The 27,752-nt window shown below is 37.1% G+C and overlaps 2 protein-coding genes across 2 annotated transcripts; one reads left to right on the top strand and one right to left on the bottom strand.

Annotated features, from left to right (window-relative positions):
* LOC133529059 (glucose dehydrogenase [FAD, quinone]-like) lies at positions 1-27,652 on the top strand. Its single transcript, XM_061866675.1, has 14 exons — positions 1-101; positions 8,830-8,863; positions 13,815-14,060; positions 16,989-17,160; positions 17,633-17,832; positions 18,532-18,656; positions 20,109-20,289; positions 20,679-20,939; positions 22,333-22,484; positions 22,891-23,056; positions 23,321-23,522; positions 23,635-23,679; positions 26,156-26,327; positions 27,398-27,652. The coding sequence occupies exons 2-14, from the start codon at positions 8,846-8,848 to the stop codon at positions 27,594-27,596; spliced, it is 2,139 nt and encodes a 712-aa protein (XP_061722659.1). The 5' UTR covers positions 1-101; positions 8,830-8,845; the 3' UTR covers positions 27,597-27,652.
* On the bottom strand, positions 19,381-20,064 carry LOC133529060 (peptidyl-prolyl cis-trans isomerase-like). The gene has a single exon (XM_061866676.1). The coding sequence runs from the start codon at positions 19,804-19,806 to the stop codon at positions 19,396-19,398; it is 411 nt and encodes a 136-aa protein (XP_061722660.1). The 5' UTR covers positions 19,807-20,064; the 3' UTR covers positions 19,381-19,395.
* Positions 27,653-27,752: the final 100 nt, after the last annotated feature.

Here is a 27,752-nt window from a genome sequence, read left to right as displayed (position 1 = left end):
TATAACATCAGTCTCATCTGCGTGCGCGCCTGTCGACGGCGCGTCTTCTGCCCTGACCGTCGTGTTTTAGTGCTAGTGTACACGTGGTTAGGAAAATTCAGGTAAATATTCATATATGTGGGAAATAATTAGGATAAGTACATTGTAGGCACTGAGTTTAATATTATTATTTTTAAGTGAAAATCACAGCTCTACAAAAAATATATTTTTTTTTGTTGCCCTGAGTATCTCTGCGAATTTCTATATTTTCAAGTGCACAGTTTACGAATATATTCATAATAGTATTGAATGTGCTCTAGTTTGTTATGATTTTAGCGTATTTTATATCATATATTTAGATTTTTTAATGTAAAATAAAAATAAAGACTTTAAAAAAGTAGAGCAAATCTGCCAAAATCATTGATAGTTTCATAAATTGTGAGCATAAATACATCGAAAATCAATCTTATATCAAAGGCAACAAAACCACTGTTGATCAGTGAAATAAATTGTGAAATTTTTATTTGAGCAATAATAACATAGGTACATATAACTTTAAGGGCCTGTTTCACAATGTCCAAGTAAGTCCTGAATAAGCTTCTTGCCATTTATCTGACTAATAAAGTCAGCTTGGCGTTTCACAATCTTCAAATAAGCTTAACTGGTAGATAAAGTGCAAAGTTTTATCTGGCAGTTCATTTATTTGTTAATTAGCTAAAAGTAATGTGGTGATATTGATAATGAATAATTTTACTTAGCGCCGGCAGGGTCTATAATTTCAGCAGTATATCAGGTACGTTTGTTACGTGCGTGTGATCTACAGTAGCTTCAAAGATAGTGAGCTGACATCCTAATCAAAAATTGACTAGTTGACCAGACAAACAAATTGACTAGTTGCATTGCACCTAGGCCCGGTGACAACCTATATTTTTTGCCAAAAAGAAAAATGTTCCATCTATATCTATACGAATAGATCCGAAGTCTGCATTAAGTTACTTATTAAACTTATTTCTTGTTACATCAAATGCTTAATTGGTGGGTATACTGAATGTATTCAAGATATTTTATTTTTATTTCACTTCGCACCATTTTTACATTTCTCTGTTTAGCCCCATGGTAGAGAATGCCACTAGGCATTAAGTCCGCCATTTGCACATTTTTTTTTGTATTTGTGTAATAAAGTTTAAATAAATAAATATTTTATATGCGTAATATTTATATATTACCACTTGAATGATTTACTAAATAAGCGCTAACTGCTATTTTGCTATTTTTTTCCAAAATAATAATCGGTGATCTGGTATTATAATTAGAAAAACGTTGGACTGGCAATCCAGAGCTGTGGGTTCGAATCCCAAGTTGACTAGAATAGGATAGACAGATTTTTTTCATTGTGATCTTCTGTATGCATGTATACAATTTATAAAATGATAATCATCACAAAAAAAGTATGACGTGCAAATAAATAACATCAACTAACAATAGAATTTATTAAGGCCATAATCATTTAATTGTTTAGCAAAATGTTCTATCTATCAAAATCTTAATCTATAAATAAAAGAAAACCGGCCAAGAGCATGGCGGGCCATGTTTAGTATGTTTAGTAGTGTGTTATTTAGTGATAAGTTTGTACATATTAACATAACTGTAAGTGCACATACTAACATATTTATGAGACTAAAGTTACTTGAAATAAATGATTAAATAAATAAATAAATAACGTTCTCTAGTGATCCGTCCGTCTCCATAAGGCATACCTAAAAAGGAGTTTTTGGTAGATACTATAAAAGTAACAAGCAAAAGGAAGTATCGCGCAGCAAGTTACGTCATTTTATGATTTTTTAAATTAATAAATATTTGGGGACAATCTTGCACAGATGGACCTAGACCTAAACTAAGCAAAGCTTGCGAGTAGGTACTATAGGTTCTAGGCGACAACTCGAAAGCTGCTCAACCAATCATATTCCAAATAGTTTTCATTGAAAGTCTTACTAACTCGATTTTTTTTTAGATTTTTGTTAGACGGTTTTTTTAACTTGTGGAACGATAATTTCCGAAATGTTTTCATTATCAAAATAGTATTTTATACTACTGGCCTTAGCGTCTATTTCAGACGATCTATAGTGCAATGTCCGCAAAACATCTTTTTTGGTGACTGAAAAGACCGATGCGAGAGCGGCATACTCTGCCACAGAGCTGGCAAGGGAAGTTCGCGACGGACTGTGACGTTTCGCTACGGTGCCTTTTTTCCCTTTTGTCTGCCAGTGCCGCAAACCAGGCCTCGTCGCAGAAGTTGCGACCATCTCCAACGCACTTGCGCCACTCCGTTCGCTTCCCCGCAAGCTTCTCCCAGTTTCGGTTGTCGATCTTAAAAGCTGCCATATCCCTCTTGGTGCAGTCTTTAAAGCGAAGCAATGGCTTCCCAACATCTCTTTTCGCATTCGCTACCGCACCTAGAAGAACACGACGTGGCAGTCGAGAAGGTTCCATCCTGTACACATGCCCCAGCCAACGCAGTCGCCTCTGTTTTAGAAGCGCGGTCAGTTTTATACAATCGTGATATAATAGAGAGTATTTCAGTTGAGTACCAAGGTACGAGATTAAAAAGCTTGATTATATCACTATTGTATACAGTACTTTTTCTACGAGACAGTTTTTTTTCTTTTTCTAAAATAATACTTTTTAACTAAAAAACCTAAATAATTTATGATAAAATTGGTAAGTATCTCAGTAGACAAAAATGTAGCACATAAAACATAAACGCGCGAAGACCCCCGCCCGCCCGTTCCCAGTTTATTATTTTGTACGGGAGCGCGGCGGCACGTGATTGGTCAATTTTTTTTATAGTTGACTACAACATATCGAAAAGATTATTATTGTCGAGTTGGGAGCCCATACACGAAAAGTATGCAATTATAGGGTGGTATACGAAATCTTAATTCAACCATTATAGCCGACGAGTAAAAAAAATGGTTTTCCAGACTACTATTCTTTTCAAAACACCTATCTAAGGTCACCAACTACGATAGGGTGGAAGCGTAAAAATAAACATTATCCCCACTATAATTGTACGGAGTGGTACCCTAAAAATTTAAAACATAAAATATTACTTTGCTAATCCGCGAGAAAATAAGTGAAAAAAAAAGATAAAAAGAGAAATTAATATTTTTTGTTTTAATTAGCATGAATTTCCGTAAAGTAACGACTGATCCTATTCATTATCCTAAAAAATGTGTTTCCATTTTTATATTCCTAGTTTTCCATGCCGATTGCTGTGAAACTATAAGGGTTTCTAGTTGATAACGGAACCCCAAAAAATATTTAGTTTTTTTATCGATACACAAAATGTTTTAAATATATTCAAATGTTTTTACTTAATTTGTGAATTATGAAATACTACCTCCTGCTCGCGACTTGGTCTGTCAAATTTTATCTAAATTGGTTCAGAAGTTTAAGTGTGAAGAGGTAACTGAGAACTGAGAGACAGACCGACTGAGTAACTTTTCCATTTATAATAATAGTAGAGATAATAAGTCCAATAGTATGTTAAATTGGACATCAAAACCTTGAGCGAACAACAGATCAGACGGATCTAGTTCATCAAAATAATCAACTGTAATTTTAATAATTATTTGAGTGTCATTTCCTTATTTGATTGACATGAGCGAGTACCTACATTGTCACAATACATATTGAAAAGCTTCAGTACAATAGGAATATGCGCGTAATGCCGAAATGATCGCAAGCGCGTAGAAAAAAAATAACACCCTAATTGTGAGAGGTAAAGAATAGAATAACGTTGCTACTTTGTAAAACTTCAGGATCTCGACTCCCGCTTCGAGTTATTTACTCCTAAATTGATAATATTTATATTATACTGTACACAAAAAGGTAAACTCTTCAGTAATCAGATAAATAATTGACTAAACACATAAAACATTATTATTAAATATGGGTTAGCTGCCAATGTTTTGTATGTTCATGATATTATATCGTTTATCTCGAACATAAAATCACAACAAAGTATATGTATGAATATAATTCTGCTTGTTTGGTTTATAATATTAATATAAACCAAACAATTAAGTAATGCAGAAAATCAATGGAAGTACATCATAAAGTCATAATAATTTTACGTTTTTTTTAATGATATAGGAGGCAAACGAGCAGACAGATCACCTGATGGTGAGCGATTACCGCCGCCCATAGACACCTGCAACACCAGAGGGGTTGTAAATGGGTTGCCGGCCTTTAAGATGGGAGTACGCTCTTTTCTTGAAGGTTTGAAGGTCTTATTTATTAAAATAATTTGATTTTTTGACGACCTATCTTGCCCAGTGTTAGTGACCCTGCCTATGAAGCCGATGGTCCCAGGTTTAAATCCTGGTAAGGACAATTATTCATGTGATGAGTAAGGATATTTGTTACCGAGCCATGGGTGTTTTCTATGTATGTAAGTATTTATACATATTTATATATTATAATTATCGTTGTCTAAATTCCCACAACACAAGCCTTATTGAGCTTATTGTAGGGCTTAGTCAATTTGTGTAATAATGACCTATAATAATTTATTTTATTTATTTATTTTTATTTTTATTATATTGATATCACAAAGATTGTAAATGTTGCATCTAAAGTTGCAACGAAGTAATGACGCCGACGCATTAGCGGCATTGTAGTTAGATTGAAATAAAAACACATCGTTAAAAGTTAATTAGTAAGGTTGTTTTGTAGTTGATTTAAATACTATTAATGTGATTTCAGAATACAACGCTGAGATAAGATCTTGTTCTAATCGGGAAGTCCTATTTTACTTTAAAATAATAAAAGATAGTTGGTACGTTGAATGAGTTCTACCTTGCCCTAAATATAATATAACCTTTTTGTTTTATTAATAATATCAATTAGTCAATCTAATAATAAAACGATAACTAAGTACCGAAAAAAATATTTTAAATATTAACGTACTTATGTACTTAAACTTACTGAGAACTAATTTTAAACCCGTGGATACCTAAAATCGTCTAACAAAAACCATGCCAAACGCGACATTTCCTCAATGCGAATGAATGTACACTTAGGCAAAGTAGAATACAATTGAATGTTACACTAAACATGCTATTGTCGGATTTTATGATAATTGTCAACCTTTTGCTTCGGATGGTAAATTAGAACGTGACAACAAATATTTTATTTTCAAAATAGATAAATACAGAGGTATTACAGTAATTGTAAAGATACACACCAAAACCCCGGGTCGCAAACTAGTCGCCAGTCCAAAAGAAGGTCGGACCCAAGAAAATACCAGTATTAGGCGAAGGATGGGCATTTTTTTAAATCATAAATATTCCTCGCCAAACTGCGGTCGCAGTTTGTTGGCGAGATAGCGCTCATTTATACATTTTGATATCTATGTTGTTCGGCCTGGCCAGCCACATTAGGGCTCATGCTAGACAACGTCCATAATGTGTTTATTTAGGGTCGCCGTCATCGAAAACGATGAGGAGGACTATATATGCACTTAATACCAAGCTTAAGTACTATGTGTAAAGCGAACACGCAAGCTTTTAAATGAATATAAAAACAAACAAAAACCAAATAGTCAGTGGTACTTTAACAAATAATTCAGGTTAATTTCAAAGCAATATTATTAGGGTAAATTTTTAAGTAACGTTTTTTTTTACCTTTTCTTAAATTCATTTATACTGCATTTATTTTCTTCCCTTAGCGGGCTTATTTCATTATATAATTTGGGTATCAAAAATATATTAGTTAATTTGCCATAATAGTTTTTAGCAGTGCTTTGTACAAATTAGTTAAGCCTTATGCTCTTTGTTTTATATTTACTTGCATGCATGCATGCAAGTCATTAAGCCAGGCTTTGCATGTAGCCAGTATAACCAGCTTCCCGGGCTCCGACCGCCAAAATCATTTTGTAACTAATTACGTAACATTTTTCATTATCAAATTATTATTTTTAAGAAACGGTCGGTATGGGTTAGGTCGGCCCTTTTTTCCACGGTGTTTTGTAAATAAAAAAACAACATCATTGGCAGACCGTGTGACAGGACAAAACCACCGTTACGGAAACGGTGAATCGATGCGAAGTGAATCGGTAACATAAAGTAACTCCGTTACTTTCCAGCGACAAAGCACATCAGCTTCTGCGCTTTACAATAAAATTTGCATTTATGTAAATGTCTGGGTTAGAAATTTACGCACAATGCTGGATTGGAGTGTTATGAAGATTTTATAGCTTGTTATGAAGGTTAACGGTTGTGGCTGCGAACTTGCCAATTGACGGGTTATACAGGGGTTTTGTTCACTACAGTATCGGGCATTATTTCATAGCTTTCGAGAGGGAATTGTTCTTATATCATATTTATTTCGGGAACCTTCTTACTTTTCAATAAATAAGTAAGACCAATATTTAATAAAAAACCGGCCAAGTGCGAGTTGGACTCGCACAGGAAGGGTTCCGTACCATTATCTATAAAAACGGTCACCCATCCAAGTACTGTACTACTACTCCGCCCGACGTTGCTTAACTTCGGTGATTGGATGAGAACCTCGAGATTGGAAAGAAATATTTATTTTATTATGTTTTTAGTATTTGTTGTTATAGCGGCAACAGAAATACATAGTCTGTAGAAATTTCAACTGGCTAACTATCACGGTTCATGAGATACAGCCTTGTGACAGACGGATGGACGGACAGCGGAGTCTCAGTAATAGGGTCCCGTTTGACCCTTTGAGTACGGAACCCTAAAAAGATTTTTAGTTTACATCGACTTCTTCTTCCTCATTTCCTCATGACTGAGGGTCGCGACCACATGAAATCGTTATTTTGTGCACCAAGGCTCTCATACATAGTCTGTAGAAATTTCAACTGGCTAACTATCACGGTTCATGAGATACAGCCTTGTGACAGACGGATGGACGGACAGCGGAGTCTCAGTAATAGGGTCCCGTTTGACCCTTTGGGTACTTCTGTACATAGGTCACTAGATAAGTTTTACGTACGTACAATGTCCATCACCCAGTGGACATCGACAAGTTGTATCAAAAGCGGTTAACGTCTTAAGTATTTCATATCAGTTCAAACACTTTAATTAGTGCCTACATATATACATATAATCACGCCTATTTCCTTGAAGGGTAGGCAGAGACCACGGATTTCCACTTGCTACGATCCTGACATACTTTTTTCGCTTCCCTCACTTTCATAACATTCCTCGCTCGCCGGTTTAGGGTGCTTTTGACCTGACCTTTGTTTAGGATTTGGCCCGATTTGATCAGATAAAGGCTGTGGAGGTCTACCCCTTCCAGCTCCCTCTTCTACGTCTGCCTTATACACTCTCTTTGTTAACCTTCTTTCACTCATTCTTTCTGTGTCCAAACCATCTCAATATACGTTTCTCAATTTTAGCCACTACATCTTCGTTCAGTCCACACTTTTCCCTACTCACACCGTTCCTAATTCCCACCTACTAATAATCTCCCACCACAAACACTTCTCAAAGCTATCATTTCCTCTGCATTAACTTGGCTCAGATTCTGATGCCTCTTCTGCCATACCCAACTTTCGCTACCATACATAAAAGTAGGCACCAACACCCCTTTATGCACAGTGTCTAATCAAATTTAAATTAATGATGTCTATATGGCTCGAATTATAAACATTTTATGAATTAACTTCATCTGGATATGTGTACAATCAGTATATTTTATTCTGCGAAAGTAAAACAAGTTCTGGACCAGTTATTCGAAAGAGACATCAAGTTAGAAATGACGATAACTATGGTAGTAATAGCTTGCAAAGTTACAACCTTACAATTCCAATACTACCAGGCGTATGGAAAATGACGACATATGAATTAAGAGCCTAGTGCCAGACTAAATTAAAAACGGGCGGCTGGTACGGTACCTAATAATTATGTGTTTAAGTAGAAGTGAAAAATATCCTTTCAGTGTTTCACATCATTTGATAGGTTTTAACGTTGTTTAAAGGTTATTAAAAAGAAAATAATCGTTTCCAATGTCCAAAAATGTTCCCCCTATGTTTGTTTGGAACCGGACATACAAAAAAAAATAAAAAAAATAAGAAAATATAACTTTATGAATACTTTCCACGAAAATTATTTTTAAATAACATGAATGAGCCATCAAATGTGTTGTTTTCCAAATGTAAAAACTGTTCTTATAAATGGAAGTAAGTGCTACGAAAGTACGCCTTTTTGCTTGGATTGCATGAGTAGGCACGGAACCCTCCATTATGCGAGGCCTCACCCGCACTTGGCCCGGTTTTAGGGTTCCATACCCAAAGGGTAAAACGGGACCTAAGACCCACAAAATACTGGGTTGATGTAGTTATTGGGAGGGACAAAAAGGGTAAGACTAATATATCGCTCCCAATACCTACTAGATATTTTTTGTATTAAGTTTCCTGTAAAATACATAGTTCTTATGACTAACATAGATTTTGTAAGAAGTTAAATTACGAACCAAATTCTATGGATTATGGTCCGAAATAAACATTTTATTTTATTTTATTTAAGACGCCGCTGTCCGTCCGTCTGTCCGTCTGTCAACAGGCTGTAATCTCATGAACCGTGATAGGCTGATAGCTAGACGGTTGAAATTGTCACAGATGATATGCTTCTATTGCCACTATAACAACAAATACTCAAAAGTACGGAACCCACGGTGGGCGAGTCCGACTCGCACTTGTCCTATTTTGAAATTTGCTGTCTAATGCGAGTGTTAGTTACACTTTCGCCCGAAACTTATTTAATAGGAAAATCTAAAAAAAAACTCTTAATTAACTAATATTTCGTATTGTTTCAGTTGAATATCAGTGAAAATGATACGATCGGCAGAGGTAAGTACCTAATCAGTATTATTTCACTAATAGATAATTAGTTGAACCATAAAATACTTGATTAGTTTTTTCTTTAGTTTCATAGCACAAATTAATATTCTACTGCCGCATTTAACGTCGATATACAGCGTTAACATTATCTGTATTCAGTTACAACATGCTTATTAAGTTTTCATAAGAGCATTATATTATAGGAAGACGATACACTACCGATTAACCATTATGCAAGCCACAGAATGTACTGTCGGTGTCGGTAGCAAATAAAGGCACATGAAGGTAAAAATTAAAATAATAAGCTACAAACAATTTCTTTGAAAGAAAAGTAAAAATTGAAATAGTTATTTGTTTTACAAGAGGGGACAAAGTTGTTGTATAACCGCTCGTGCTAATATAGATAGCGAGTGGTTCGAGACGTGGAACCTTGAACGTTGCGAGGGTTTCCAGGCACGAGGGTTAAACAAACTTTCCTCCGGGTGAAACACACAATTTTTCACTATACCAACGCGAGGAAATTACTAACTATGAAATACTAAAAAAATCAAATTAAATCAAATCCAAATGAACGTAATAAAAAATCGTCATTCAAAATCATCATTTAAAAGTCAATTCTATTAGCTAACATAAGGAAACTTAAAATTTGCACCTGATTACTTTGCCCCACATGTGGATAAAATGCAACTTTCTCATTAGTTTTTAAACAATCAAGAGGGCCTTTACCATTTGGTGTGGTGAAAATATATTACTTGAGCTCCTCGGTGTATGTGTCGGCGGCCGATCGTAATATCCGCCCGATCGTAAAGTTGTAATGTTTTGACTGTAATCACATTAAACCAATAGATAGGTAGGATAGGTTCGTTAGGTTGCTTCAGATGCCCGAAGCGCAAGTTGTGCAGAAAATTCGTCGACTCAGGTAACGAACGAGACAATGATTTTCACGTTTCATCATATCATGATCTGGTGAGTGTTACAATTGGCCGTCGATATATGCATTAACCATGTTACTCACTGTAGTTACATAATCGTGGAGGATGGAACTGGAAACGCCTTGTCTGTAATTTTTGTACAAAACAGTCTGTCGATTTTTGCGCGGGAGGGGCACGTCAAATGTATGGCTATTTGTGCGTAACGTAGAAATAGCCATGTCAGATAAACGACAGTCCATACAATACATATGACCATTGGCCGAGGTTTTTGACAAAGCTCTTAAAGGCGACTCCATTTGTTAAATCCTCCAAGTGCAAAATTGACTATGGTGCAACTTACTTTACTCTTAGGTATGGCGCATTCAAATATTATTAAGTATGTACTGTTAAATCGTATTTATTTATCCGCCAACGGCTTTACAGTTTGTATTTTGTCTAAACTTCATTATTACTCATGTCATTTATTTATTTATTTAAACTTAGTTGCACGATATAAAATTGTACAAATGGCGGACTTAATGTCGTGTTTTATTGAGCTTTGCCGGTTACCTTATAAAACGAAATAAATTAACGGAAGTATTATTTTAGTCTACTGACAGATTCCTTCTGTGGTTTAAACGTCTGACATGGTTACATGTAAAATAGTCACTAAACAAAAAACTAAATTGAAACCACTACAGGTACAAATCAAGCTCGGCATATCTTACTTTAATCCAAAACTTGATGTAGGTCTATATTTAGAGACGCATTTAACGCTTTATTAAATTAGTTTTTGTGGTCTAATGATAATTAATCGCATCAACTACTGTATCCGTGACTAATTGTTTTATAGTTGCTCATTCACCGTGACCACATTAGCGATTTAATTTAATTTACTGAAGTACAGTAAGGTTGTCAGGAAGATATCGCTTGTTAGCGACAAGAACGCCTGATGCTTACCTCTTCTCTTTTTTTTATTGAGATGTGTATTAAAACAATAAAGAGTATTTGTATTGTATTATATTGTTTTGTATTGTACAGTTAGTATATAGTAGCGACTGAAACACCGCTCCAAAAGTATCTGCCATCCTGTTTTTTTTTTCAAATAGAGATATATCAGTAGAGTTCACGTTCTACGGCAATAAGGCACGCACAAGTCACAGTCGAGGGCCAAAAGTCACGAAAGTCACATTTTTCGTCCACTGGCAGCACTGCCTTCCACTTTTTCTACATACAGGGACTTTATTTGTTTTAGCGAATACATTATTTTACTTGAGTTTGCACAAAATAATACGAACGTGAGGCCATTTTTGATAGAGAGAGCGCCAGATCGTTAAAACCAATTTGACACAAACTTAGGGCGTGTGACGTTTTTTGAGATTCTAAAAAAAACTATGTTCATAATAAAGCGCAAATTACTTAAATACACATAACGCTCAAACATGCACCGTTCCTTTTGATGCTGACTTTTCTGTGACGAGCTGTTGAGAGGTATGTCGGTAATCGAAAGAATTGTAATATTTTAGTCAAAAATGTAAAACATGAAATTAATATATTACAGCGCCATTCGCATAATTGAAATAATATCGATTCGAAACAGCTAAAAAGCGCCCTGCTATTTGGAAGTCAGTGGTAAGGTTAGGCAGAATATTAATAAATATAAGTATTTATATTAAGCATATGTGTTGGCACGCAAACCCTGACCGTTACCGACCGGATATTCAAGCTCATGGTCAGACTATGGAAATGAATTTTTGTAAAAGCAGTTTTTTTTAAATTGCGTTATTTAAAATATAGCCATGTCTATTCATGGTTTGTTTTAGTAGCAAACTAAAATCGCGCTACAAGCGTGTAATTAATTAAATGCCAAATTGACTAGACTTTTTTTAAGTAATATCTAACAAATTAATTTCGTTATAACGAATTAATTATGAACATGGACGCGTAATAATAATAATGGGCTTATTATTTTGAGGTGGTTGAACTTTTGATGATCACGCACAGTCTATGTTTTCACGAATCGAAATTATGCGTACAAGGCAAGTGAGCAGGCAGCCTAAAAGCAAAAATAATATATTTTAATACGCTTCAACTAAACGGATGATTTTTACACTTTACGTGTAGTAGTTTCTACGGGATTTAAGATTATGAGCAATACATTATAATAGGAAGAGAAAAATACTATCATTATTTTAAAAATCAGAATACCTCATAGTCACGACGAAACGTCAATCCCGCATCTACAACATACCTACGAGAATCAATGGAAAATCCAAGTTTTTACTTTACATAATCATGCGAAGCCTTATCTCGCATTGATTAATTGTGTACAGTTTAATTTAAAAGGCCGTGTTTGTACCCCAATTATAGTATACTTAAGTCATTCTACAACCTTGTATGACGATCATGAATGGCGGCTAGTTGCCAACGCACGACAAAAACAGTCTTTGTATCTACAATTATTGGAATTGGTACATGATCTCGTAGTTATAACAATTGGATGAACTGTATTGATGAAATCGTGGAGGAAAAAATAATGATGAACACTCGTAAATGTAATTCTAGAACGTGAGTCCCGTTCCCGTGGAATCATTATTGAATTACGTCTTTATCCGATGATTAGAGGAATTGATTTAGCAATGACAATGAATTGATTTGTTGTCATGATGAGGCAGAAAATTACTAAGACATGCCAGCGAACAATATCTAAGAAGAATGACTCCACAAAAAAGATGTATTTGAAAAAATTAACATGCTCGTGTTAGTTAAATTTACTTAAAATGTTTTTGTTTCTTTTCCGGTTCGCACTTTAATATCAAAGGACCAATTAATATAGCAACTTTAACCTTTGTTCATTTATTACAAATGTATGTGCGTGCATGAACATAAAAGTAATAAAACAACCAATAAAATGATGTACTTAATAGATCGGTACACTAGGTTACTTAAATACTTAGGTCTTGTAAGCTACTATATATACACGGTATTTTTTTAACTCCGTTGATTTCGGGGTAAAGCTAAGTACATTTAAGGAAACTGAATGGCATAGGTAGTTAATTTTTAGAAAAAGCTTAATTTTGTTTCGTAAAAAGTAATTAAATGTTGCGTATAGCGTTGTTATAACAAGCTATTTAATTTAACCAAATAATTGAAAACTTTGACATATAATTATCATTTCGAACCCCGATCGTCCGAGATAGTACTTGCGTTTAGTAGCAAATGCATAAATTCATACCACATAAACACTTATACACGTTCATTATTAAATAAAAATATTTTTTGATTACCGGTGATTTTGAATAAGAAACTTAATTTAAGCTCAGGAATGCATCCTTAAAATTAAAGGAGTTAAAAAAACCACCGTGTTGATGTAGAGATACGACAGGATAGGGTAGACTTGTGTTTTGTCTTAACCTTGTTATTTAGGCATTATTAAGGTGCAGTAGGTTCAGAAGACGGGGTTTTTACTTGACGCTTATTTGGATCACAATACGGCGGCCATAAATTTAAATAGCAATCTTGAGGCCTTTCTCGAGGGACTGTAGGTATCGATTCGAATCCTGAACTTTTGACTTTCGGTAGATAGAACAAAAATCACGAACGTAGGTCTGAAATCTATATTAAAAAATTTTTTTTTTCATACTTACATATAATATATTTATTTATGTAATTACAATATAAAAAATTAAAAATTTGGAAGCAATTTTTCATGAAAGCTAAAAATATGAATATTGCTTCTAAAAATTAGCCATATCATGTTTGAGGGAACGCATCGATACTTTATCATTTAACTCCAAAAAAAAATATTTAAAAAAGGGCTCGCACTTCCATCTTGCTCACGCTTACGCTCAGTGAGAGTGAAAAAAGAACACAAACTTACTAGGCCTTAATGGCGCAATCGCACTGGGTCGTTCACCTAAGTGCCTCAGTAGCCTAATTAAAAAAAATGCTCGTAAATGCTGCCAGGTAACCGTGATGCAACATAACTTTATTGTATGTAATTTAAAGTCTTTTTTACTTAATATCCTGTAATTCTTGTTTTTTTTCAGCCATGCTCTTGCCCTATTCGGGAAGTAGGGCCATCTATGGCCGCCTACTGCGGGGGCCAGGTCATGCTCTTCATGACCGTCTTGGAGGCCTTCATCAACGGACGCTGCGACCTCGCGGACCCCTGCAATAGGGTCACTAGTGAAACCCCCGACAGTCTGTTGGACAGCTATGACTTTATAGTCGTGGGTGGCGGGACTGCAGGCCCGGTGGTTGCTGCAAGGTTGTCGGAGAATCCACAATGGAAGGTATGTCTTAAATTCCTAATACTCATCATCATAATCGGTCTTAAAGTCTATTACATATTATACGAACAGTGTCAGGTAAGTTGTCAACGTTATCCATGGCTGTGTAAGCCAATACGGGAGCGGCAAACACGCCCACAAGTCTGGCAAGTGTAATATGCCCGTGGCAAACAGATGTCGCTCTCATGACGCTTAGCTCGCTTAGCTACGAGTGTCTTAAACCAAGCTTCATCGTGAATACTAGATTATGCAAAACTACACACACACACTGAGTCTGAACCATATTATTGGTCTATATCGAGCGATACGACCTTTATTGTGTATGGGCATCCTATAGTGTCATATTTTCATTGATGGGTACATTCGTCCATGCATTCTCTACTTTCTCATTTCATTTATTTCACATTAAAAGTCATGTGCATTACAGAAGATGTTAGTTGAATGTAGTCAGTACATGACACCCGGTTAGGGCGCATAATGTACGTACTTATGAGGTACCTAATTACCTAATTATTTTTATTTAATTTTTTTTTATAATACGTCGGTGGCAAACAAGCATACGGCCCGCCTGATGGTAAGCAGTCTCCGTAGCCTATGTATTATATTTTATTTCTTGGTAAAACTTACAGCTAATGTAACAAAATAGGTTTCGAAATAAAAACAGTAAGCCAATTACAACTTACAAGTTTCCCCAGGTAGAAACTGCATAACCGGGTTTGGTTAACTTACCAACATTTGTTCAGCGATTTTTGAAAATTATGAAAAGTGTAATTGACGTTGATTGTCACGCTTTAAACATGACAAAATTCGCAATACATTGCGTCTTAGAATAAACTTTAAATTTTTCTAAAAATCAAAATAAAAGTTTATTTTAAAAGTTGCTGAACAAATGTTGGTCATTTTGAGGAGTACAGCCTACAGTTTAATTTTTTACTCCTGTTACAGGCCACACCCGGTATACTATAGTGCTTATACAAACTATAATTCATCCATATCCAATATAACACTTTTACAATATAAGACTTACTTGTGTAACTTGTGTTCTTCTTATAACAATATCTCCTCCAAGGGCCTAGTTATACAATGACGTTAAGAGTTACAAGCCTACTGTTTTCTTACAAATTGTTCACTGTAAACATTCAACAAACATCATGTCATTAAACATCGAGACTTGGTAGCACATCCAGTGCTTTATTCACTAATAGGTACATCTTCGACGGCCTCCCATTCACAATACCTGTCCATCCGTGTCTCATTAATGTGAAAATCCGTGCTTTGTCCATGCCTGCAGAATACAAGAATTTATATTGTTTTGTTAATTGATGCACTACGGGTAAATGAAGCAGCAAAGATGTGATGTTGAATGTGTTTCGAAGAAATGTCAAAATATTTAGTAGAGCCATTTCTTCGATAAAAAGGGGTAGGGTATAAAAGTACATCTTATAATGTTAAATAACGCATTTGTCTCTACATTTTGTTTGGACGATTCTTTGTTACACATCGACCGACTTTCACTATTTCTACAGTATTATTTTTACCAAAAACTACCTTTTCTAGACATAGCTAGGGTTTACCTGTCTCTGCTGCCAAATTTATAATGTAATTTGTATTGATATCAGGCTAAAAGAACCTGATTAAATGCAGGTATTCGGATAAATTGGGGCATTAAATACACATTTTACGGTCCGCTAAATGGGTTTATAAACCTTACGCCATGTCACCTCATGCATAACGCCAGATATTTAGTTACTTATCGTTTAGCTTCGCTCGATTTATAATCCAGTTATAACCTGTTATAATATTTTTTTTAGCAATAGGATTTTCTTTAAATATTTATTATTGCAGGAGCTCATTTATAAAATAAACGACTCTGACTGTTACATAAATATCTTTTCATTTGTTGATTTTCAAAAGTAAGAAAAAATAACACTTGTATAAAAGGCTCTCAGTATAGCCCGTTAATATCACGTTCTAGTTTATAAAATAGGTAGGTATGGTTTATTACACAGCCAAGTAATTGTACCTACAGAGTCTAAATTATGACAAAAAATATTTTCCAAATCTATGTTAACATGTGAAGATAGATTCTTCTTCTTCACTATAATGACATCATTGTCCATCGAGATAATTAGTTAAGAAGGTACGAAACTAGTTAATCAAGTTAATCGTCTAGCCTTTTTATATTTTTTTACGAGAACCGCAATCACGATGTGCGGCTGTTACGGTCCGCGAAACAGGTTTAAAGCAAAAAGTGCGTGTACGAATATAATAACTATTTTAGGGACTCGGTAAGTACGTGCAAAAATACATGCTTGATTTTATTTGTATAATATAGATATCGAATACCTACCTTGATATAAGCTGCTATTTAGAGTGTAAAATACGAACTAAAAAAAAAAACAAAGCCACAAAAATAGGGATTACTGCTTATACGAATTATTAGTCTGTCAAACCATTTCCGTCAGTTGAAAAAAAGCGGCAAATTTAAAAAATATAGGCGCGAAGGGCTATCGTCCCATAGAAAATTTGAATATCGCGCCCTTTTCTACTGAAAAAGTTGTTTGACCAGATATATTTATTTTATTGATAATTTCGTGCAAAGCCTTACGTATCAAGGTCACTCGTTATTTGGCAGTCTCCAGATTAATTAAGCTGACAGGAGCTACTTACATAGTGGTAATATACATATACTGGTGTTAGAAGCATTTTAATAAGTAATATACTTTTCTGACATAACGAATCCGTGTTACAATATAAATAGGTAATACCAAATATTATACAACTAGTTAATAAACTCCTTTGATACTCCATAATAATGAAGATACGTGACTCCACGTGGGTCGCAGTGTTTCTATTGCACTTCATGGTACGAATTCATGTTGTGGTTCATTTTAATAATGTTGTCAATTTTGTGTTTATACTTCTCTTCAGGTACTTTTAATCGAGGCGGGTGGGGACGAACCGACACAATCTTCAGTGCCAGCATGGGTGACGTCTTACTGGGGTCGACCGGACACAGATTGGATGTATAAGACGGAAGCTCAAGAAAAAGCCTGTCTATCTGAAGGCTCGTATTGCAATTGGCCTAGGGGCAAGATGTTGGGTAAGTCTGGATTTGTCAAAACAGGAAAAATTAATATTGTAGATGTCTGTTGCGTAATTAAACTGTCCTGTATACACTTTAGCCTGCATTAATTTACAATCTAAAAATAATGTAAACAGTGATCATCTTATCATTGTCTGATCTGATTATTTTAGTAAGTGATATTTTAATTTTAAGTTTGCATTTTAATTGTTTATGTTTGAAAACTTTGATGAGTCATGTTGCTTGAAAAACAAATACAATAGGTACAAATATTGTCTACCTCTACCTGGACGGCATACTTATAAATTCATTATCATCATCGTCATCATAGGGAGTTAGTAAACATGGCGCACATAGATATGTACAGAGGATTTTGGGCTATAATGCCACGCTAGTCGACTAAGGACTCTTTTTGTCTGTACCTACCATGAAATGTCACATGTATTGTCACTAGCAGAGGGGTAATAATATATTTATTCCTTAATTCCAGGCGGCTGTTCAACAATCAACGGCATGATGTACATGCGAGGCCACGCCGCCGACTACGATGGTTGGGCAATAGAGGGCGCTACCGGGTGGTCCTGGTACGACGTGCTACCTTTCTTCTTGAAGAGTGAAGACAATAAGGAGATCGGAGATGGAGTGTCCAGCCAGTATCATAATACTGGTGGGCCGTTGCCGGTGCAGAAGGTGAGGATACATGACTGTGTCAAGTCGTAAATTTAGCAATTTTAATCAGGAAAGTGTGACTCGCGTGCGATGGTCGCGCGGTGTGATGGGCGATTTAGACAGGATGAGTGTTGCGAATGCAAATTAGTATAAAATCTCAATATATTCCTAATCGTGGGGCTCGGCTAGTATTCGGAGGCTTTTTCAAAAGCACCAATAGCAGCGCTCCACATATATTATAACGCGCTCTAAATTTAAAAGTTTAAAACCTTTTTTGTACCTACTGAACAAATATTGCAAATCACTCTCTCATCAACCTCCATACTATCAAACACCACTTTCTACGTTTAACTGTTTTGGCAAGAACCCTTCTTGTAAACCAGTAGGTAGAGTATGTGCGGAAAGAGAAGAGTCGCGGAATGTATGGGGCCCAATACATTCCACTACTCTTCTCTTTCCGCACAGACTCTACTTTGGAAGAATATATCAGTTCACTACAAATCGAAGCTTTTTATTTGAGTCGTCGTGATCCTGACCTGCACGGCGGCTACAATGATCAAATCGAGTGCTTATCAGCAATTCCAGTATATCATACTAAGAGCTTAGATGTGCTAAGAATTTACTTGATATTCATAAAGTAACGAAAAAAAAATCAGGTCGGTATCTGTTCTCGGCTACACAAAGAGCTATAAATTAAATATCTTTTGTATTTGTTAACAGTTCCGACACGCACCACAGTTCGCGCACGACGTGGTGTCCGCGGCGATCGAGCTGGGTTACCCACCCACCAGCGACCTCAATGGGGAGACAATCACTGGCTTTACGATCGCACAAACCCTCAACGAGTTTGTATACGATTTTTCATTTACAATAATTACACATTTAAACTTTCATATGTGCGTGGTGGTCAAAGATTGTTCAGATGGCAGAAAAAATCGTTTCCTATAAAAATAATAAAATAAATATTATAGGACATCATTACACAAATTGACTAAGTCCCACAGTAAGCTCAATAAGGCTTGTGTTGAGGGTACTTAGACAACGATATATATAATATATAAATATTTATAAATACTTAAATACATAGAAAACACCCATGACTCAGGAACAAATATCCATGCTCATCACACGAATACATGCCCTTACCAGGTTTTGAACCCGGGACCATCAGCTTCGTAGGCAGGGTCACTACCCACTAGGCCAGACCGGTCGTCCTATAAAATTACTAAACCTTGTTAGGATCCTTATCATGCATAGACAAGAGGTTAAGGGGTTAGAGTCCGTCCAATTTAACTTGACCGCAGGAGACATTGGAAAATCAGTTTCAACTGGAATTTATTGAGCGATTGAAGAGTGTCAAATGTCATTTATGGTTGTTATGCATGATGGGGCAAATAATCTCACTAGTTATAGTTCCTCATAATGCCGCAATTTCGTCGCACGAGCCTATGCGTTAACCGTTAAGCGGTCTTCACATTAAATGCGGATCCTCACGCTGCTCCGATATGCGAACAAGAAAGCACTATTGCTTTATTCACGTATGTGGCGAAACTTACGATGTCCCGCGTCAGCGCAATAACCGCGTTAGAGTAGCTTACATGTATCTCTGTTACTCTCTGTTTGGGTGCAGGCCTCGTCTACTGACTCCGGTCCTGGACAGTTTGGGTAATCTTTTCCCACCCCATCCCCAATACACCCAACTCTACAGAGCGGTGTAGTGTACTTCAGGACGAAGTTTTCATCAGCAAATTTCTCACCGTAGATGGACTTTCCGCCAGTGCCATTGTGGTTTGTAAAATCGCCTCCTTGCAACATGAAGTTGGGGATGACGCGGTGGAAGGTGGAGCCCTTGTAACCGAAGCCTCTCTCGCTGGTGCAAAGGGCTCGGAAGTTTTCAAAAGTCTTGGGGATGACATCTGTCCCTAATTCGATAACAATACGTCCCATTGAACTGCCGTCGGCAGCAACATCCAAGAAAACTCGCGGTAGAGGCATTTTCTTGTAGTTTAACGCAAACTACCTTAATTTCTCTCTTGGTATAACCACAATGACGCACGGTACGACGGTATAGCGGCGCCAATTAGGGCAAACATGTTTCCGTTTGCCAGGCATCTTCCAGTTCTGGTCAGGGCCACTTTGGATAGGTGGGTGTCAGGTTTTCTGAGGATATGCCCAATCCAATGCAACTTCCGCGTCTGGATCTCCTTATGTACATATGGCATATTTACCTAATTTATCCATTATTAACATTGTTAATCGGCCCATCAAATGTAGTTGACATCAACGCTTTTTTTCAGCAATGGCTCTCGGTTCACCACAGCCCGCGCCTACCTCAGACCCGCGTCCAAACGCGAGAACCTTCATGTCCTGCTCAATGCCCACGTTGCCAAAGTACGCATAGACCCCAACACGAAGACGGTCACCGGAGTCGACTACATCAAAGACAATGAGACGAAGTTTGTCAAAGTTAACAAGGAGGTAATAATAATATGACTTAGTTCTAAGAGAGCGAGATCCGTCTAATGGTCAAGTAACTTTCATCCTGAATTATTTAAGATCTGTCCAGCATAATTAGTGATTGGAAATCCGCAGTGACCATTTGAAGCCAAGCACTAGCCTAAGAATGAACCTTTGTTATCTGCTTTGAGGATTATTCATACTTGACCGGAACAACATCCTAACCCCTTAGACTATACGTGACTTTAGAAAATCGTAAATATATCGAGTATTTTACAACTTATGCTTTCGACTACTCTGATGGATAGATACATTACCAATGATTTTTCAGATTCATAGTATTGACAACATTAAGATTGAACATATTGCATGCCCTAACCTGATCTAGTATTAAAAAAAAATTGTTTTAGGTGATCTTATCAGCCGGCACTCTGAACACCCCCCAAATCCTCATGCTATCCGGCGTGGGACCCAAGGAGATGCTCCAGAAAGTCAACATCCCCGTAGTCAAGGACCTGCCTGGCGTGGGCCAGAACCTCCACAACCACGTCGGCGTGGATCTCGTGTTTACCCTGACGAAGGAGCCTCAGATAGCCGACTTGGACTGGGCCAGCGCTACTCAGTATCTATTGAATAGAGATGGGCCTATGTCTTCTACTGGTTTGTCTCAGGTAATTATATTATTAGTTTAGGCTCAGCGAATTAAATCCAAAACAATTGTGAGATGCCAGTGATAACGTTAGAGAATTTTAACCTTTCCATAGTATAAATTTTTATTTTACATACAAATTGTGTTCCACGATAAAATTGTCATGCTTGATCTGGTAAATGGTAAATCTTTTTACCGAATGCTTGTTTTCAAGCAGTCTTATATTTATTTTAATAATCTGTAAAATACAATCGTATTACAATGTATGGGTATGTTATGTGTGAGTTTTCGCCGTATATATGTATTCGGTATATAACAACGACTTCGGGATGAGCGAGGAGTCAATGCCAGCGAGTGGACAGTGAGGCGAAGACTCAAGGCAGCTAACTTGACCCCAAAAAGGCCAGCCACTGCACCCAAATTGCTGGCAAGGCATCGTACGGCACGGCAAGGCACGGCGGGTTTTTGCCGCAACACACGAGTATTGGACCCTTGAACAATGGACCCCTGTTCTCTTCTCTGATGAGTGCAGGGTGTCTCGATGAGTGCGACAAGACAGGACGAGTTTAACGAAGGCCAGGAGAACGTTTTTCGCAATGCTGCATCAGAGAAACAGTTGCCTATGGTGGGGGTTCAGTAAAGATGTGGGCGGGAATCTCGTACGATCACCGGACCGAACTCGTTTTCGTGCCTGTTGAAGGCCGTGGGGCCGTGGTGGGGGAAGTTTAACCACGGCAAGGTAGGTACATCACCGACATCCTGGAAGAGTATGTGATTCCTTTGGCGGGGTTTTTCGACGAGGGGTTCCATCTGATGCAGGATAACGCCCCTTGTCATACCGCGAGAATCACTAAGGCCTACCTTCATGAAGTCGGCATCCCAACGTTGAACTGGCCTGCTCTGAGCCCGGACCTCAACCCGCTCGAGCATGCATGGGACTACCTCAAAAGAAGAGTTAGGGAACGGGATCCAGCCCCATTCACCGTTGAGGACCTGAAGACCGCATTGAGACGACGGAGGTAGCGGGGCTCCCATTTCTGGACAGTTTGCTCTTTGGGCATCTGAAGCAACCTAATGAACCCATCCTACCTATATACCTATTGGTATATGATGTGGCTATATCGGCCGCCGACATATATATTGCTAACATTCATAGACAACCTATTCTCGTTATATTACGTTTGTATTTTTATTATGTAGTTTTATCCACAAGTTATTAAAGTTATTTAAAAAATTGCTGCTTGAAAAGTCATATTCATTTACAAGGTTTACCATATTAGGCATAACCACTTTTTGTCGTGGTCAGTCTTTATTTAATGTCTGTCGGTGTCGGTGGCAAGTTTTTAAATATTTTTTAGATGTTTCTTTGCTATTTTCGGGGTTGAATATAAATTTAATTTTTATATTTTGTGCAGCTAACAGGCATAGTGAACTCAAAGCACGCGGCAAGAGGCGGCCGTCACCCCGACATACAGTTCTTCTTCAGCGGGTACTATGCGTCCTGCAGTGACGGTGTTGCGACTGATCCCGAGAAAGTGAAGGATATCCAAGAGAGGAGACGTGTGTCGTAAGTTTCCAAAGATCCTTGTATAGTGCTAGTAAATACTGATCTGTGTAACAGTAACAAGTTACTTTCTAAGATTTTAAAATTGAATATTAGTTATTTATATGTCAATATAGATTGACGGCAGAAATTATTTATAATTTTAATATTACTTGGATATCTACTAACTCACTAAATTAGGCTACATGAAGTTGATAAGATTAATGAGAAACTTGTGAAATATTTAGCACCTAGAACAATGCATGACTTCTCTTTAGTTGGGAACACTACATCTCTTCCTTTACATCTCAATGACAGTCTGTGTCTTCCTGGTCTTTTCCACGCCATCTTCACTTCTGTTCCCCTTTTATCATACTGATTAGCTCCTCACTTAATCATCAGCTCGAAACATAATCTCTTTTATTTCCAGCGTATCAGCCGTAGCCTTGCAGCCACGCAGCCGCGGCTATATCGCCCTGCGTTCGGCGGACCCGCTCCACCCGCCGCTGATGCAGCCCAACTATTTTTGTGATGAGCATGAGTTGGATGTCTTAGTTGACGCTGCTTGGGTCGTTCATAGACTGGCTAATACTACTGTGAGTATTATAAAATTGTTTGTGTCTGACTATTTTTAATCAACTTCAACTTTACACGGAGGTCTTTTTACCTGCATGTTCCCTAATTTTCCTGAGAGGCCTGGGCCGATTTAAGATTCTTTTAGGCTATAAGTCGGTCACATTGTCTGAATCTTAGGATCTGATTCTAGAAAAATCAACAATCAAGTAACTTCACTTATTTACTGGAAATATTAATATTACATGAACCCAGATAATAAAGCAATTAATAATAAATTTTCTTAGATAATGCGTGATAAATACGGCATGGAGCCTTCAGAACGCGAACACTGCCAGAACTTGGAGATACCCTCGGACGAGTACTTCAGGTGCCTGGCCAAGCACTACACGGCGCCCGAGAACCACCAAGTTGGCACATGCAAGATCGGAGCCAAGACTGACCCGATGGCCGTTGTGGATCCGGAGCTCAACGTGTATGGAATTCAAGGTAGGAATTCATTGGATTCATCCTGTGAATTTATGTGCGACAAAGTACCTGCTAGGACTAGGATTGAACCAATTGCTAGATTACTTACTTAAAAATAAATATATTTTTTCAGGGCTTCGTGTTGCTGATGCATCTGTAATGCCTACTGTGCCATCGGGTAAGTAAATTCAAAGTTATCATAATAATTATAAATGATATAGGTTTAGACAATAACATTTTGGTTTACCGAGAGTTAGTAATAAGCAGACATAGGAATTCGTGGGGCACAATTGTTTGACAAGTAGGGAGTTCCTGTATCGATAAACTCGACTATCGATGCTAGTTCTATATACTAATGATCACTCAAGGGTTTGCTTGTAAAAATACGTTTTTATTAAGATTAAAAATAATAATTAAATAAAAACTCAATTTACTCTTCTTCGTTTATAAGACAAGACTATTTTATAATTTTACTCATCCCAATTTTTTTCTTCGTGAATGTCTCATTTACTATTGTTAAAGTAAACGACCAGAAATTGTTCCATATTATTATTTTTTTAAATTAAGGGAGTAAAATTATAAAATTGTCTTGTCTTAGCTTAAAAACAAACATTGAGTTATTATTAAATCATTTTTTTACTCTTAATGAAAATATATTTTTACAAGCAAACCCTTGAGTGATCACTAGTATATAGAACTAGCATCGATAGTTGAGTATATCGACACAGGAACTCCCTACTTGTCAAACAATTATGCCCCACGAATTCCTATGTCTGGTAATAAGTTACCCTAATAATCTTGTAAAATAATGGGGTATTTTGTTACACTCGTGTACGGGTCCTTTCACTCGTATCACTTTTTGCAATATTGGGCTCAGTAACCCTTTTATCTGGGTCTTCACAAACAACCATAAAATCCATACACGAGATAAGTCTTACAGCACTCTGTTAAATACATCTGCAGCTTCCTAAGATCTATATGTAAGGACCGTATCGAAAAGAAAGTAGACAACTACTTAGTGTAAAAGCTATATAATTAGATCGTGTTTTTGAAAAATAACAAAAGTAAATAGAAATATGTAATCTGAAAAAGGATATTTTTTTAGATAAACAACTGCAATGCCCCTACTTTGCCTGCAATCTGACTTTCCTTTTGATGTTCTGCATGAGGTTTTGGACGACTTTCTTGGTCACGCTTTCAGAAGCCATATGCCACTTTTTTTTAAAGTTAGCAAGGGAAGTTGCAGCCTTAGCATTTTTTTGAAGATATCTTTTCATAAGGGCCCAGTATCTCTCGATAGGGCGAACTTCCGGACAATTAGGCGGTTTCATGTCTTTCTCTACAATATCTACCTTGTTGGCCTTATACCACTCTCTAGTCACTTTCGCATAATGACAGGAGGCCAAGTCTGGCCAAAATAATGTAGGCATCCTGTGCTTCTTGATAAAAGGCAACAACCTCTTTTGTAGGCATTCGTCGCGGTAAACTTGGGCATTTATAGTTCCCGTAGCGAAATAAGCTTTTGATTTCAGTCCGCATTGACAAATTGCTTGCCAAACTAAAATTTTCTTTCCAAATTTTTCCATATTGATCGACTTATCTTTTTGAGAAACCTTTTTATTTGCCGAAACTGTTATAAATTGTGGGCCAGGTAGAGTTTTGTAATCGAATTTACAATAAGTTTCGTCATCCATTATGATACACTGCACTTTTTTTGTAAGAACTCGGTCATAAAGTTTTCTGGTGCGTTTTCGAACAGCAACTGTCTGTTTTTCATCACGTTTGGGCTGTTTTTGTTTTTTGTACGTCTTCAGGTTGCACCTTTTCTTGATACGCTGGATCATTCCTATAGATGTTTTTGCTTCACGAGCAGCATCCCGAATAGACAGAGTTGGTTTTCGATTGAACATTTGAACGACTCTTCTTTGCAATTCCGGGTCGGAAGGGCCTCGTTTTCGTCCAGACTTTGGTAGATCTTCTAAGGTAACAGTAGTGCCAAACTTATTCATTAATTTATGTACAGCTGCGGGGCTAACATTGTATTTTTTAGCAAGCTTTCTTATAGTTAACCCTTTATTTTTCCACCAGTCGTCCAAAATATTTTTTCTCACTTCTAAATTAATCTTCCCCATTTTGACAGATATGATAGAATGTCCAATTTATTTTTAGTTTTAATAGAGTTAAGAAATAGGTTTATATTTCAATAAAACATATTTGTGTCTATGACGTCCGTGAAAAAAAAAATATGCAGTTGAAAAGTTGTCTACTTTCTTTTCGATACGGTCCTTAGACAGGGAATAAATTGAAATTGGTACAAATACTGGCCACCTGAATAAAAACTCTCAGAACAAGTATGTCCCTATTCGCATTCGCATGCTCCATAAAGGCATGTATTAAAGCGAGGCATGCAAGCATGGAATAATTTTTGGATTTTTTTATTCGTCTATTACTATTAGTCCCATTATTAAGTATACATACATATACAACTTAATGAAATTATAGTCTCTAGAGATAATTAACATTGTGTCATAATGTATGGCTAGACTAGGTAATCAGTTGAATGCAATTAGACTTGTGATTGGATTGCTGTGCGTTCACTCGAACTGTATATCACTACAAGGCAAGCAAATAACATGACACCCATATTATATTAGGTAACACTGCAGCCCCAACCATCATGATAGCCGAGCGAGCGGCCCAATTCATCATGTCGCGGTACTCCCGCTCGAAGAACATATTCGGCAACGCTGACACCACTGATGGCATCAACAACCGGTTCGGCAGCGATGCTAGTCCTACCGATAGCGCGATTAATGCTGGTAAAAGGTAAGGCTAAGTATTTTGTTATTGGTGATGTTAAGGTAAAATATGAACCATAACGTAAGTACATTTTGAATAGTTTTCCTTGCAGCGTCGTGGAGCTAAAGATCGTTATTCGCAAATTAAATGTAAGTGGCAAGATGATGACCCAGCATAAACAGAACTTTTTTAGACCAAATTCTATAAGCAGATGTTAAATATATATGTCGGCGGCCAATCGTAAAATCGGGCAGATCATGAAATTCCTCGACATATCGTGAATCGTGATATAATTACGCGCGTGCAATTGAGATAGGAGTAGACGGGTCAGAATACGAAATTCCTCATGCGAAGCATCCTTTCTTTAGTCGAACTACTAAAGTGCGCGGTTGTTTTATGCGAAAACGCAACGCGCATGCGCGATGTAGATTGACGAACGTAATTTTACATCAGATAATCGAATTACCAAACATTGTTTTACGGGGTAAACGCAGCGGTAACCGCAGCTTGAGACGCAAGGCGGCAAACGCACATAAAATAGTTCTTTACAGTACATATGGTGCTACTTTTCCGCACTAGTGCGTAAATTAGCACATTATGTAACTATGTCGAAAATGCGGAAAAGTAGCACCATATGTACTGTAATAGTACATTTCGAACTGAATTTCCAAACGTCTAATTTTGCGAACCAGCGATGGCAGCATGGTTGTATTTTTATCGCTTGTCACTGTCACTTTCGCACTTACGTAATTGTTAGAACGTGACTGGCATGGTTACAGCCGTAGATATACCGCATTATATAAAGCACTGTGCAGCGCCATGGAAATAGTAATTGCAATAATAAATTAATTAAATTGAGCATGTTATGTTTTGACGACCGGTCTGGCCTAGTGGGTAGTGACCCTGCCTATGCGCGCGCGTCGTATGACGTCTTTGGCGGTCAAAAGGTTAACGATAATTTTGCTTAGTTAGTGCTAGAGCACTTGGGACTTGCGGCAGTCGTGTTTTGCTGATAAACATCCGATCGCTAGTCATGCTTCCTTCGGCGGTATCTAAACCACTAACAGCAGAGCCTAATAAGAATTCTCTGTTTTCAGATGGTACGGTCAACAACCCTGGAAGGCACCCTCCTGGCGCGACGCCGATTGGAAGCGCGGCTTCCACGGCCACCGCGACGAGCAGAAATACAAAGAGAAGTTTCTGGACGACAGCTACAGAGACAAGTACGACGACCAATACCCTGAGAGGTTTACGGGACCGAGTCTAGATTGGACCACGATTGGATTTAAAAAATGATTTTTATTTAATAACCCCTAACGAGAGATAGAGTCAGCCCAGACAGTGCAAATGTTATTTTACAGTACATATGGGGCTACTTTATAGCACTAGTGCGAGAAGTAGCATATTATGTTACTGTGTCGAACATTTAAAGGGCCATATGTACTGTAAAAC

The sequence above is a fragment of the Cydia pomonella genome, chromosome 20, assembly GCF_033807575.1.
Source record: "Cydia pomonella isolate Wapato2018A chromosome 20, ilCydPomo1, whole genome shotgun sequence".
NCBI classification, from domain to species: domain Eukaryota; kingdom Metazoa; phylum Arthropoda; class Insecta; order Lepidoptera; family Tortricidae; genus Cydia; species Cydia pomonella.
This window is presented reverse-complemented; position numbering and strand designations above follow the sequence as displayed.

Excerpts from the sequence above, each read along its gene's own strand:
- LOC133529059 (XM_061866675.1), top strand. Across the intron at positions 17,161-17,632 it reads GCCTAGGGGCAAGATGTTGG|GCGGCTGTTCAACAATCAAC; the intron begins GTAAGTCTGGAT and ends CCTTAATTCCAG. Across the intron at positions 20,290-20,678 it reads TTGTCAAAGTTAACAAGGAG|GTGATCTTATCAGCCGGCAC; the intron begins GTAATAATAATA and ends AAATTGTTTTAG.
- LOC133529060 (XM_061866676.1), bottom strand. The coding sequence starts at position 19,806 with ATGCCTCTACCGCGAGTTTTCTTGGATGTTGCTGCCGACGGCAGTTCA.